General features: G+C 38.0%; 1 protein-coding gene across 3 annotated transcripts in view; it reads right to left on the bottom strand.

Moving 5' to 3' along the window:
• Positions 1 to 13,388, bottom strand: part of NYAP2 (neuronal tyrosine-phosphorylated phosphoinositide-3-kinase adaptor 2) — a 162,497-nt gene extending 149,109 nt beyond the window's left edge. For all 3 annotated transcript variants that reach the window (XM_074364403.1, XM_074364401.1, XM_074364402.1), the window contains exon 1: positions 13,146 to 13,388. In XM_074364403.1, coding sequence (XP_074220504.1) covers positions 13,146 to 13,237 — 92 coding nt within the window. In that variant the 5' untranslated portion in view covers positions 13,238 to 13,388. The remainder of the gene's footprint in view (positions 1 to 13,145) is intronic.
• Positions 13,389 to 14,613: the final 1,225 nt, after the last annotated feature.

The raw sequence follows: 14,613 nt of genomic DNA, 5'->3' as shown, positions 1-14,613 counted from the left end.
GTCTTGTGTCTCCTTCTGAGAAATGCTTCCTTTCAGAAATGAAAACAGACCCCTGAGAAGGGTGAGCTGCCAAGGTGAGATGTCAGAGCTGAAGGTGACAGAGATGAGGCTTCTGTGTGTAAGTCTGAAAACCAAACATGCCAATATCGCATAGTAGTCTTGCTGGAAAGAAACAAAATCCCAGTTCATATATAGAAACTCTTTCAAGCATATCTAGGAAGCTGGGATACAAACTGAAGAGTCACCTAGGAATTTTCTTGTTTGAATTTTTTTTTTTTTTGGTGACATTTCTGCAAAGCTCAAAAATCCATCTCTGATTACTCAGCCATAAAAAATAATAAAATAATGCCATTTACAGAAACATGGATGGACCTAGAGATTATCATATTGAATGAAGTAAGTCAGAGAAAGACAAATATCATATGATACCACTTATATGTGGAATCTAAAAAAAAAAATGATTCAAATTCTATTCACAAACCAAAAACAGACTCATGGGCATAGAAAACAAACTATCGTTACTAAAGGGGAAAGGGCAAAGAGGGATAAATTAGGGGCTGGGGATTAACAAACACACATTACTATATATAAAATAAACAACAAGGACCTACTGTATAGCACAGGGAACTATATGCAGTTTCTTGTAATAATATATAATGAAAAAGAATCTGAAAAGAAAATATGTATGTATGTAAATGTATAATTGAATCACTTTGTTTTACATCTGAAACTAACATCGTAAATCAACTACATTTCAGTAAAAAAAAAAATGTTTTAAATCCATCCCTGACACTGATGCATAATCCAGTATATTTTTACATTTGCAAATTTCTAAACCACCTGGAATTTTTTTTCTGTTGATTTTTCAAGAAGGTGTATTGGTCTGGTATTAGGGAAAGGGAATATTCAATCATAAAGCAAACGGGGAAAATCTGAAAGGGAAATGGAGGCTATGGCTGTAAAGGAGATAATAAAACTTGCCTGTCGGCGAGTTGACCACTGGCATCTGCTAACCATTCAGATCCTTCATGTCAGGCATTTTACAATGAATGAGTAAAAGGAAATCAATATTGAGATTTTATTCATTAAAATTATAATTTATAAAGTTTATATTTGATACTGCCTCCCTCTTGCCTTCTCTGCAGATACACAAGACTGAACACTGATGGCACTGTGCGGCCCAGTGAGTCTCGTTCGCTCACTTCACCGGGGAGTAGGGGGTGTAGGTGTGAAGAGAGTGTCTGCTCTGGAACCTCCCTCTTTCTCCGCTCGACACTGGTCTCTTCTAGGTATCACTTCCAGCTAAAACAGTCTATGCTTATGAAAAATTAGATCTAGAAAGAGCCAAGAGATTAATATGTTATACTTCTTTCTATTTTGACAGGCAATATGCTTCAACCCATAGTTGGACTTTCAAGAAAGAGGCATGACTTAGTACATCCTCCGCGATTTTTGGCAGACGGAAATCGGCATGCAATCCATCATCCCAGCCCCATTAGGCCCTTATCGGTAGAAGTGACTCTGCATCTAGTCACCTTGAGCTGGAATCCTGTTTCCTCGCATACTGCTGGAATCACGATCACATTATAGATGCTCAAAAATACTTGCTTTATAAAGGAAAAATGAAGAAGGGAAGTAGGTCCACTTTGGAGATAGACAGATTGATAGATTTATCAATCAATCAGTAGATAAATAGATAGAGGGCTTAGAGAATTTTGTGGATATTCGCTATTTGTTCTTTGCAGGGATTCATTCTCCCTACTCCTGGCAGTGGTAATTCCTGTGGGGAGATCAGACTTTCTCCTCTCAGTCTAACATGGTACTCAGACTCAGCCAACCAACCACTAGATCCCCGTGGCCACCATGACTATTGTGGGACTGGCAAATGCCTCAAATTGGTTGAATCAGAGTAAACAGGGATGCTATGTAGCCGCTCAGACATCCCTCATCCTTCTTGCGACTTTCAAAGGGAGGATAGTAGGACCAGGTCTGCAGCGTCATAGAAGACCTGGATCTAGATAAGCCTGCAGCTAAGCCAACCCTAGGACCCTTCAGTTTTGTCAAATACTAAATTCCATCTTGTTGAAGCCCAATCGAGTTGAGTTTTCTGACACTTACATTGGAAAACAATCTCAAGTGAACCAGTACAATGCAGCAGTTACTGAATAAATGCTGTTGGCTAACACGTCAGAAAATGTGGTTGATGTCAGGAAAGGACTAAGAATGTTACATGGCATGAAATGAATGCATCGTACTATTTATTGCTTGAAAATATCCTTTCTACTTAACAATCTAAGTGGAAATAATTAACTGCCATATACATTTGCCATATATATATATATGTATTTGATCATACGGTACACTTTGATGTGGAAACGTGGCTCCAGTAAAATCAAACTGTGTTCACATTTTCTCCCAAATTGTTCACTCACCATTACCCTTAATGTCTTTCCTGAGCCCCACTTGCTCATTCAAAGCCGTAATTTGTGGGTTTCTTGCCTTAGGCTCAAACGTTCATTTTCACCACTTCATATCCTCAATGATATCTATTTTCTACTTTTGTGCTCCTAATATCTAAGTCTCCTAGATTTTTTTTTTCCCAGACATCAATTTCCTGTGTCTGGCTGTTTATTAATGCATCTTAGATCTTAAGGTCAAGTGTTAAAAATGGGATCTTTACACACCTTTTTATTACCTGCTGTGGTGAGCTATAATAGCAAAACAAAATAAAACAACAGGAAAAATATAAACCTGTCTCAAAGAGAAGGGAGTCGGTTTCTTTTAGCTCCAGATCTTATATTTAAAATTGATATACTTAAGCATCAAATATGGTATTTCTCTATGCTAAGATATTTCAACTCTGCCCAAAATTTGGTATCTCGGAAAAAGTATTAAATATGTAATCAACCATTGACTAGCTACTTAATTTTAGATAGGAAGGACATACTTTCTGAGATTTCATTATCTATATCTTTATATTGAAGGAAGTACTTTCCAGAGTTGCTATAACCAATTAAAATAAGATAAAAAAAAGTCAGACACTTAGCAAGGTGGTCAGTACAAGTGGAGGCTAGACAAATATTAATGTAACTTCTCTACTTCCCTGGTTTGCCAGGCAACTCTGCTCCCAGCTGTAAAACAGACATTTTAATGATAAATTTCCACCCTGCGGCACCATAAAGGAAGACAGACTCTAACAATATTAATGCATTTTGCTTATTTCTGTAAGAGAGCTTTGATAATAATTGTCAGGTAATATACTTCTAAATCTAAATTAGGGGGAAAAAAGATCTTGCTTGAAAATGAAGGAAAACTAACAAAAATAAATTTCTGTTATAATTATCAGTAGAGTATAATATGGAGTTGGACAAATGTCTTGAATGGATTTCATGGTTATTTCTGCCCAAAACTCCACGATAATTCAAGATTTTTATGAAAGTTAGGGCTTGGGGTAATCATGGCTAGTGAGGTATGCTTGGAAAAACAAATACTCCATGATTTATTATAAAGTACTTATTTCCAAGAGTTTGAGGTTGATATTTTGGCCCATTGATTTGATGCTTAGTAATAAAAATAAAACGAGAGGTTAGAGCAAGGAGTAGACAGTTTTTTTAACCTTTATCAAAGTTCCTTTTATTCACTTCTGAGGTTCTAAAGAGGCAGAGCTGAATTATAAGGCTTATTAAAGCCAGAACAAATTCTATAAACATCTTTACGAGACTTATTTTTTCTTAAAACATGACAAGTGTATTTAAGATTAACATATGTTATTATCTATGGTACTTTGGAATCTAAAATTAAAACACTCATTTCCATACACAAATAAGTCTTCTCTACTTCTTGAAGTGTCATGGCTTGAAGAAGAGAGGGTACATGGAAAACTCAAATCAAATCATGATATTCAGATTCAACTGAGAATATAGTTTGCAGAAGTTCACATCAGGGGAGATATTTTTCAAAAATTCAACCAAAGGGGAGGCTCTGGGAAATATATTTTCTAATTTATGTCTTCAAAGCGAACATAAGCATTGAATACGGTTTGAGAACAAGCCAAGTTTTCACAAATGAATTAAGCTAACCACTTCTACGTTTTTCCCTGTAGAAGTAGAAGCTAGAGATACAGAGATACAATGGCCTTGAACTTCCTGCATAGAAGGCTAACAATACCAGTTGAAAGTATAATGACTAGTTTGGCTCTCTAAAGGTTATCACTTTTATGGAGGAAGAGATGATTCTCTGTATTGATGTGTTTAATTCACTTACTCACAATTTATTGGCAAAGAATCTGAGTGCCTACTCTTTGCTGGGCAGTGACTCAAGCAGAATGGTCGGTGTCCTCAGGGAATCACAGGCTATTGAACCAGCATGATTTCAGCATCATGTGATCAGATGCTCTCGGAGGAAGTACCAGGCAGGTGCAATGCACAAGTCTTGGGGCACCAACCACAGCTGAGGGTCTGGGAAATCCCAAGGGAGGAAGTGGCTTTTCAGCTGATGCAGAGCGTGAGTAAGCCTTAATCAGATAACGGCAAGAAGTGGAGAGAAGAGAATTTGTGGGCTGACGGTTGGAATCGAGAGAAATTGAGAATTTACAGAGATATTTGGGAAGAACTTCACTGGACCTGTTTGCTCATATTTCCAAGGGCTGAAACTGTGCTTAGGTCAAGGAAGTGACACATAAGTATTTATTGAATAAATGAATGGAGAAAAGTATGTATGATTGGGAACAGTTCAAGAATAACTATTGAAGACACCAGGTTGGATGATAGTTGTATTTAACGCTATTCTGCTCTATTTCCTCCTTTCCTTCACTTGCCATTTTCTTAATTTATGATGAAGGAGAAAGGAAAGATCTGTGAATACTCACACACTATTAATTCTCGTCCTTGTTATAAGAGTAATCCGAATGCAGGGATCAGCTTAATCCCCTCCTCTCCATCTCCACTGGTCTGCCTGGGTTTAGGTGCCCATCATGTCTTGGGTAAATTAATGCAATTGCCTCTTAGCGCAGCCTTTTCCACGGTGCTGCCAGATTTATCCTTGTAAATGCAGATTTGTTCATGTCACTCCCAAAATTAACACCCTTTGATAGCTTTTTCCATCCCTTGAGACTAAAAATCCAAACTTTTATGTGGCATTCAAGGTCTTTTCAGCTTTAGATTCTATATGAAATCTCATCAGCAGCATTTTCCCTCCTAGACCTTAAGATTACCCTAATATAACATGTCCCCACCTTAACTTTGTTCTAGATTATCAATTCAAGAATAAAGTTCAAGACTGACCACACGCCAAGGGAGGCAATGAGTTGTGAGGACACAGGCAGGTTATACTCAGTTATGCTGTTCTGTCTGCTTGAGCTTCTCCTTTTGGCTAAATCCTGTGTAAGGACCTAATTCAGATGTGGTTTCATTGAGGAAGGCTTCTATTATCAGACAGGCTTTTTCAAGGTTGACCTCAAGGTCTCTCCTCTGGCTGTCACAGGTCTCCGTGCATCCCCATATCAGAGCACCTCCTGATGACACTCTAGGGTTGTCATCTGTGAGGTGATATCTTCTTCTGGTCTGCGAGCTGCTTGAAGGGACAGACCATGAATTATTTGCAGCAAGTGGAAAGTAAGTAGAGATAATGGAAGGGAGGGAAAGATATGAGCCATGACAAATTGCTTGATATTTTCAAAATCTTTCCTCTTTAAAACTCTTTTGGCTCAGGTGTTTTCAAATGATCACTAGAGAGAAAAGCCTCAATGACACCATGAGACGCCAAGTATCCAATAACTATTTTTACTGTTGAAACAAACTGGAGGCTTCTAATAGCTACCTGCCATATCTATAGATAATTTGGGTGCCCGAGATAACACAGTGGAAGCCTCTAAACTAAATTTTTATTTAACAAATTCCGAAGGCTCTAGCTCTTTAACTTTGTAAAACATTTTCATTAACAGCCAGGGCGTTCTGAATACCCACGGCCAACAGACATGCTCAAACATTAACACTGAATCCTAATTGCATGCTTATGAGAATCAGTTATGCTTGCTCTCAAAACTGCTTGCATCAACTACGCTAGTTGCTGTAATTATGTTATCAAATACTCTAGAAACCAAAGAAATGTGAGTTTGAAAAATTAATGAGAATTTCTCTGAAAACTCTGTTGAAAAATTGTGTCAGTGACTTGGAAGATACTCAATAAAAGGAGGTTTACTGGGGGAAATAAATGGTCTGGTTGAGTGTGGTGAGATTTGGGTAAATCTATTCAATCTAAAAGGAATCTAAACTATGTTTGTTTGTTTATTTTTCCAAACTGTCTTTAAAGTCTGGCTCATCTTTAAAGAAACTGAAACTAAATTAAAAAGTGAAAACTAATGGATATGTTTTATGCATAAAGATTATATGGAAGCCTAATTAGGAAAAATACACAAAGATAAAAGACTATTTCAAAATTTGGTAAATAATGCATATTTGCAACGTTAAATTTTAAAAGCATTTTATACGTGCTTGTGCTTTTCTTTCTTAAATATTGCTCCAATTTCTTTTACATTTTGTTTAATCAGTCCCAGTTATATTAGATCTAGATCGTCTACATTTATATCCTATAAATAAATCTATTAGCAAAGAGCCTGGCACACAGTAGAAGCTCAATAAGTCTCAAAAAATGTTGGATTTATTCCTTCTTGCAAAGGAAAAAAAAAAAAAAAAACCCACAGTTATCTCCAAAGACTCAAAGAATTGTTTTACAGACAGCCATTGACAAACAGGAAAGTCATATTTTTCTTCAGGTGGAATTACATACAGTCAAAAAAAAAATGTTAAAGTTTAATTTACTTACAGAAAACCATTTGAGCAATTACATTCTAAGGCACTTTGGAAATGGACCCTAGTGAGGCTAACATACACAGCGATGCCCTGAATTCAGGAAAGAACCAAACAATTCCAGAAAGCAGCAGACGCCACACTCTTCAGTACCATTTCAGTATATTGTCTCTTCTGAGAAGTTACAAATCAGCAGTTGGGTACCTAGTGACTTTCCCAGCCCAGGCCATTATCTGTGCCACCACATTAGATACTGACATCACCAATGAAAGCTTCTGCTATTGTTTTCTGTGCAAAACCAGCAAAAATATGCACCCCACTTTGCAGAGTCTGTATTACCTGTAATGTTGACAGAAAGGGATTAGTGTAGCCCTGAGTTATTTCTGGCATGAGTTTACATCCAGAAAAATGAACCTTCCTTGAATCTGTAAAGCTCATAGCTACCTATTTATTTACCTGCTGGAAGACAGATGTTATAATTTGCCAAGCAAAATCAGCAGACTGGAAGAAAAAAGCTTTAGTGTCAGCTCTGTCTTAAACATAAGGCATTCACCCCCTTCCTTCCCAAATACTTGAAATATGCTCTTCTCTTGATAATGGCGTCTTAAAACTTAATGGAATGATGCTGTAAATTCTTTGGACAAAAAGAAATCGCAAAAACTTTGTAGAAAGTTCCTACAGATAGAGAGTATTTGAGCACAGTGAAATGCTACTTGCAAAATATTTTGCTCAGGTCCAGAAATATTTTGCAGTTTAAATAGAGTTATTGGGGTGAAAGGGAATAATACACTTCAGAAAGATCAAGAAATTCTAAATATTTATTTATAGAATCATTGTGAAAAAATAAGCTCTCAATGAATAAAAACGCACTGCTCTTTCCTTTTCCATATCAACCCCCAAAATCATCTTGTCTTTCTAAATAATACTTTTAAGTTATCTGAATGCACTAGGTTTACCCTCTCTAAAAGTTAAGGTAGTACTATATTGACAAATGGTATACAGCATAATGACCGTCTCGAAGCTTTAGACACCTCGATTTTGGTAAATCCAAGCTCGGCCCCTCAGTAGAGCACCTCAAAGTCTTATTTCACTAAGAAGCTTGGAGAGGACCCTCTCTCCTTCATCTTTGAATTGACCGTAACCTCTCTCTGGTTTTCTGACTCCATCTCTCTCACTAGGATTTCCTGGCCTACACTGACCCTTCTTCTTTACTCTCCGTTGGCTTAGTCTCATCAGCAGTTCAAAACATCCCGGGTTCCCCTTTCTTGAGGAACCCTTTCCCTCAAACTCTAGCAACCTCCTGCCCGTCTCTCTCATTCTTTCTCTTGTTTCCTTTCACTTTTCTCCTCTCCCTCCCTTCCTCCTTCCCTTTCACCCATCTTTTTTTCCTTCCCTCTCTCTCATTCATTTATTAAATCATTCATCTCTAATTCAAAAACACTTACTGAGCATCTCTTTTGTACCCAGAGCATTGTTAGCAGCTGGAGATACACTTTTAAACAGGACATCAAAGTCTCAAACGTCTGGCCTCTTCTGTGTCCACCAAACAAACTCTCTCTGTGTCTGTTATTCCCTGACTTCTGCCACCAAAGTTTACTGCAATGGTTTCCTTAAAAGTCACCTTGTCCTTGCTAATCTCATAATCTAGGAGGCTTTCTTTTTCTCTGTCTAGATTCTTCTCAATCTCTTTAGAGCTGTTTTCACTCTTCTAGACCACAGCTTCTTTCTGGAGTGTCCCATTTTCCTTGGCTTCCCTGAAGCTGTCCTCTGTTATCTTTCATCTTTCTAATGGTTCCTGCTTATCTTCACCAACTTCTCTCCTTGCCCTTCATGTGTCAGTAGAGGTCCAGGTTCTGTTTCCATGATTCTCCCTTCTCTATATTTGTCCTTGCCAACCACCCATTTTTAAGACTTCAATGCTCTATCCTATTCATATGATTTCTGAATCTAAGACTCCACTGTTTCCCACATCCTGAGACATATATTTGTCCTCCCCCTAAATGCTGAATATTTCCAAATGGATGTCCCTTTGACACTCAGGCCAATATGTTCCAAAACAAATTAATCTCCCACTTCCTGCTATTGAAACTTTGTCTTCAGAGGCATCCTCATTCTGCCAGTCACAGAGAACAGAAAATTCCAAGTAATTTGACACTTACATTCTTCCCATGTATACACATTCAACAGGTCAACACACTCTTCCTCGTCTCCCTGGATCTCACATCTCCTATTTTCCAAACTACCTACAAGGCTTTTACTAAACTCTTTGTCTTGGCTACTAAGTGATACTCTTAACTGGAGTCTCTATCCCAGTTTCCCCAGCAATATTCATTAACCTGAAAGAATAGTCCTAAACAAGAAATAGGATTACCTCATTCCTCTTCCTTAGAGTCGTCAGGATTATCCAAAATAGAGTCCACTTTGTCTGTAAGGTGATTCAGCCTTTGTACATGTGACCCAACCTCCTTTCTAGCCTTGTCATATTACCCACTCACGTAATTCTGTCTCCCTGGGGTCTCTTCCTCTTTGAACTACGTCTCTATTTGAAAAACATAAATCTCATGTTCAGTGGAGCCTAAACTGAATGTCACTTTCTCCATGAACCTTTTATCAATACTCTCTTGTTTCTCTAGCTTAAATCTCTTGTGTTTGATTTGTCACTTTCTGTCTTATATTATAACTATCATCCACAAACATGAGATTCTAGAATTTTTGAAGATGGGGAATCAAATTTTGCACATTCCTTTATCTCCCATACATCTGGTATACTTCTTTGCACATAAAACATAACATGTAAATGTTTAGGGACCCAAGGTAAATTTAGACAAAAATTAAATATATAGTTAATTCTTTTATCTAATTATTTCCAGGTATACAGTAAATTAAAGGATTATAACTGTCTAGAAATTTTGCTACACTGAGTTTCTGGCAGATCAAAATTTTTTTTTTGAATGGGAGTTTGGTTTGGAAGGAAGTGAAGAGATAAAATGAAATATAGAGAGTAAGTACATTATGTCATCCAGAATTTCCCAAACTCTAAAGAGGACTGAGCTCAGGATCTACAATTGAATGAATAGTCAAGCCATTTTTTTTCCAGAAAGTACTTGTAAAATGGAAAAAAATTATAATCTCTTCATCTATAGAAAGAGACACTAAAGGTCTCACAGAGACAGAAAGGCAGACAGACAGACAGATAGACACACACACACACACACACGCTGTACACATGCTTTTTCCACCCTTGTTAGGAGATTCTGTTTCTGGCTCTGACATGTGACCACTGAGGAAATCATTTCCAAATAGAGTCATCCATGTGTCGCTAGGGTAGTAACACCTTACCCAACGACCCCTCGGGGTATTTGTGGAGTTAAAATGTGGGTGTGAAACAAAGTCAGGTTTTATTCACGAAGTGTTTTTACTATTTAACAACAGAAACCATTTTACACATTTTTCTGTTTGAACACACATCTTGGCAAATTGGTAGGGCTGAGATCTGCACTCCTTGGCATTTTTAAAAGTCCATTAAAAAATGCCTGCTGTTCTAAAATTCAGCCTTCTATCCCTCGTCCCTATAATCAGAGTGACAAGTAAATGTGAATCGCTATTGATACTGCTTAAGAACCAAACATTCATTCATAGATGCGTTTGTTACTCTAAACGGAGTGGCCAACGTGCTGTCTTCTTGCACAGTAGGTTGCACACCTACCTGCTTAATGCACCCAAATGTAATAATACGAAAGACTGAAATTTAGACGGCCTACACAGAGACCAGAAGCTTGGCTGCCTTTCTAGGATGACTTACCGGGAACAACTCACTTTTCCCTGATTGGTTTCCTTCAGACCAAATGATTGAGCTTCATGCTCTGCGTCAATGCATGCGTTTAGATTACTCACTTTAAGGTGCTGCCCTCAAGGGCTTTCAGGGTCCAGTGTTAAAAATTTGCCTTTGATCAAACCTCATCCTCTCCTCCACATCTTTATTCATTAACAAATTAGAAGCTGTTATCACAACAGATTAGCAACAGTTTTAATGCCCACAGTGCATCTTAAAATAAAAAGGAACAATTTCCCCATTACAATGGATGCGGTATCTTAGTTGGCCTCATTATAATATTTATCATCTGTTATTTGTTGCCTGCGCTACACAATAGTGAAATATACACAGCCCGCAGGGTTTAGGGTTTAATGGAGAGCACATTTGAATTTAAGATCTACCGTATTAAAATAAACCCTTCTTATGCACAGCTAAGAGGAGCCTGGAAATGTGACTTCGTGACTGCCTAATAAAAAAGGGAGTTTCTTATTTACTAAAGAAGGACAATTAACTTATTGATTCTTTGGCAAAGGTTGAATTTTTCCCCCATTTGTAACTGTCTCTTGTGGACATCTGTTTCAATTTTCTCTTAAAGCGTTTGCAAACCTTGGGTTCCAGATTGGAATCACCAAAAGAGCTTTTCATTATCACTAATCTGGTTTAAAAAATGGAGGGTGAAAAATTGTAAGTTTTAAGTTAATTTAGGAATACAGAAGACACGGTGTTAAAAATACTCTGTCCCTGGCCACTCAGTTTCTTGAAACCTTCTCCTGAAAGATATCTTTTCTCTTCCTGTCTCAGTCACCTCTCACATGGTCAGAATCTAGCCTTTTGATTACCAGTATCTTCACTCTCTCCAAACCTTAACTTTAGGCATCTGTCTTGCTGACCACCAACACCCGTCCTTTTGGCTCACTGCCTCTGTTTGCTTAACCTCAAGTCTCCTTTGACACTTCTTTGAAATCTCTTAATCCCTATTGGTCTTGCAATCTTCTAGGTGTTCCTCTTGGATTGCTGTGAAATTTGTCTTTCTGCACGCAGCTTAAGTTTTATGATGGATCATTATTAACACTCCCTGGCAAATACCCTCAACACCATTGTCCTTGTCCTTGTCCTTGTCCTTGTCCTGTGGTGTTGATGTGATGAATACGGGTGTGTCAAGTGCAGAGGTCATGATCAGCCAGTTTGGGGTAATAGCAGGCGAGGCTGTCATCATCACAGGCACAGATGACCTCAAGCAATAAACCAGATTTGGTCTGCAGCCTTCCCCTCTCACCAGGCTGCCATAACATTACTAGGTCAGTCTATTAAAGATCCATTTAAGGGAACACTTCTTTGCTCAAAAGTCCCAAACAGTATTTGATGTTAAAATATCTTCTAATGTGACAACACCAGACTCATTCAAAGTTATTTTCTGCTACTATACTTACCAACATCCATTCTCTGCTTATGATCCCCCCTCAAAAATACAGACACCTGAGTAATTAACACTTAATGAATCCATTAGTTAAACTTACAATTATTAAAGACCTATCTCTGCCAGATAGTATGCTGGGTCCTAGCCTTTCAACAGAGAACAAGATGTTTGTTTTCCCCAAACTTAGAGACTAGAGGCAGAGCCAGGTAATGAAGACCAAGGTGACAAAGAGAATAGCGTGAAAAAGAAAGATAGAGATGGAACTAGACATGAAAAAGGCAAAACAGAGAAGTGGAGGGGACCTTCTTCAGACAGAGGGGTGAGTGAATAACTCGTTCTTCCTAGAAGATATTCTTTCCATGTCTTCAAATTCTACATAACCTTTAAAATGCACCATCAATTCATCTTTCAGTTTATTCTCACTTGGAGCTGATTTCTCTAAACTTCTCTACTTCCTCAGCCCTCTGAAGTGCAAATAGAACAGATTTTTTCCCCAATTCATCATACAAATTTAATTTTTGGTTCCGCAATAAAGTGAAAGTCCCTGAAGTGGGAATAAGGGAATCAGTGCCTTTTCTTACATGTGTGTTTACCTTCCGTGGGCCCAGCAGAGTCCTGAACATTTAAAAGACTACTCTGACAGAAAAACTGACCTATTAATATTTCCATATAAATTATCAAAATAAGCACATGTATAGACTTTATGGCAGTGAAAGATTAATTTAATTCTGCATGATATCAGCAAATAAAGTCTTTGGCATTTTTTTCCCCTGACCAAATTTAAAGAGTTTAGATAAAGTTAATGCACTGTTTTGGGTTGGTATTATTAGCTTTGACTAATAATGGTATAAAACAGACATAAACAAGCTTCATAGTTTTCTCTTGTCTCACACTGAACAGTCTTGTGATGTCCAGGCAAACAAGACTTGCCCGTAAGAATGAAGGTAAAAATGTCATTACATTGTGTGCACAAGATCTGTAAGATCCTTCCTACTCTACCTCAATTCCCAAAGCGTCATTTGGGAATTCATTTACTGAAATAGTAAACAACATCCCCCGACCCAATAAGACCAAGTTCAGATAAAACACAAAAACAACAAAACCATACCTTGACAGATACATGTGGAAGGCTGCTTTGCAAATCATTTCTTTCAAACCTCTTTTAGCTTCTGGAAGGAATGGAATCTCATATCTCGACATCTGGTATCTTCGTTCAAGAGCCACAGGCAGGCTCTGGAGCAGAAATGAATGGCTAACTGGGACAAGAAGGTGAATCCAGCTGAACTGGTCACTTCAAAGTCAAGTACCTGCACAACGGACAGGACTTGACATGACTGAATGCGTCACGGCCACTGATTCATTCCTGCCTTTTGAAGTCATCCTCAAAATCCAGCAAACTAACACTTCCCATTTCCACACAGAGATCTAGAGACTATTCACAGAGAGTCAGGTGACAGAAACTTTGGTTCACATCCAGTTTTGTGGGGAGACACAGTCATTGAGTAATTTGTCTGGCTCAGTGAATGTCAGTGATCTGTGTGTCACATTCCCTCATATAAGGGAACTGCCAGTATTCCTACTGACTTGGATTTATAAAATATTTGTCCTCTTAACAGTGTTGAATGCTGTCATCCTTTTCATGTGATGTGTTGCTACAAACACATCCCCATTTTGCGAATCAAATAACTGAGTAATAAAGAGTGAAATTACCAAGAAGAGAGTAGCGTTGGAAGTGAGATTAAAAAGGTAACTGGAAATGGGGGCTTGATTCATGGTTATTGTAAGGACTTCACTTTGAGTGGCTTGAGAAGTCACTGGAGAATTTTCTAACTCCATGCTGGGGCCGATCACTCTGGCTTGGCAGAGCCTCCCATGATCTCATCTTCCCAACTCCAATGTGACTTCACATTGGTAGCTTGAAATCAACCACAGCGGAACTGTTTACATGGGGGAGATCAGCAAATATCACCAATCAAGACTCTTTTTTTCTCCCTGCAAAGGTGATTGTTAAAGTTTTTGCTGCTTTAAACAGAAGAGTGACATGGTATGGAGCAAGTTCCAAGTTAATATTAGGAATAAGGGGGGTAAGAATAAAATGAGAGCGATTAAATGGAAACCACTACATTAATCCAGGGCAGACTCTCAGGAACCTGGAACTGGAGTGATGACCGTGGAGATAGTAGGGAGAGTTTCCTTGCAAATCTGCTGTCAGAAGAACAACTCAACTAGTTGTTTTGGGAACATATAAAAGTACTTTAGAGTAAAATCTCCAATTATTTTTATGTTAGCCTCATCGTACATGTTACATACACATACATACGATCACCTATCACTCTGCACCTCCCAGGGCAGCACCTTGTACCAGCCCATGATTCTTCCCGAGACAAGGAACAGTGACATCACTCTTCACCAATATATGTTTTGGGTACGCATTTTAAACTCTCTTTAAAAAAAAAAAAACATAAACGTTGTTATAAAAATGTTCTTTTTTTAGCAGCCCCTACTTTATACTCTGCACCAAACATGACCAGGATACAGCATGGAAATAAGATCAAAATGATCAGAGTATTTTATAT

The sequence above is a fragment of the Camelus bactrianus genome, chromosome 5 (assembly GCF_048773025.1).
Source record: "Camelus bactrianus isolate YW-2024 breed Bactrian camel chromosome 5, ASM4877302v1, whole genome shotgun sequence".
NCBI lineage: Eukaryota > Metazoa > Chordata > Mammalia > Artiodactyla > Camelidae > Camelus > Camelus bactrianus.
The sequence above is the reverse complement of the archived record's forward strand: the minus strand, read 5'-3'. Positions and strand labels throughout refer to the sequence as shown.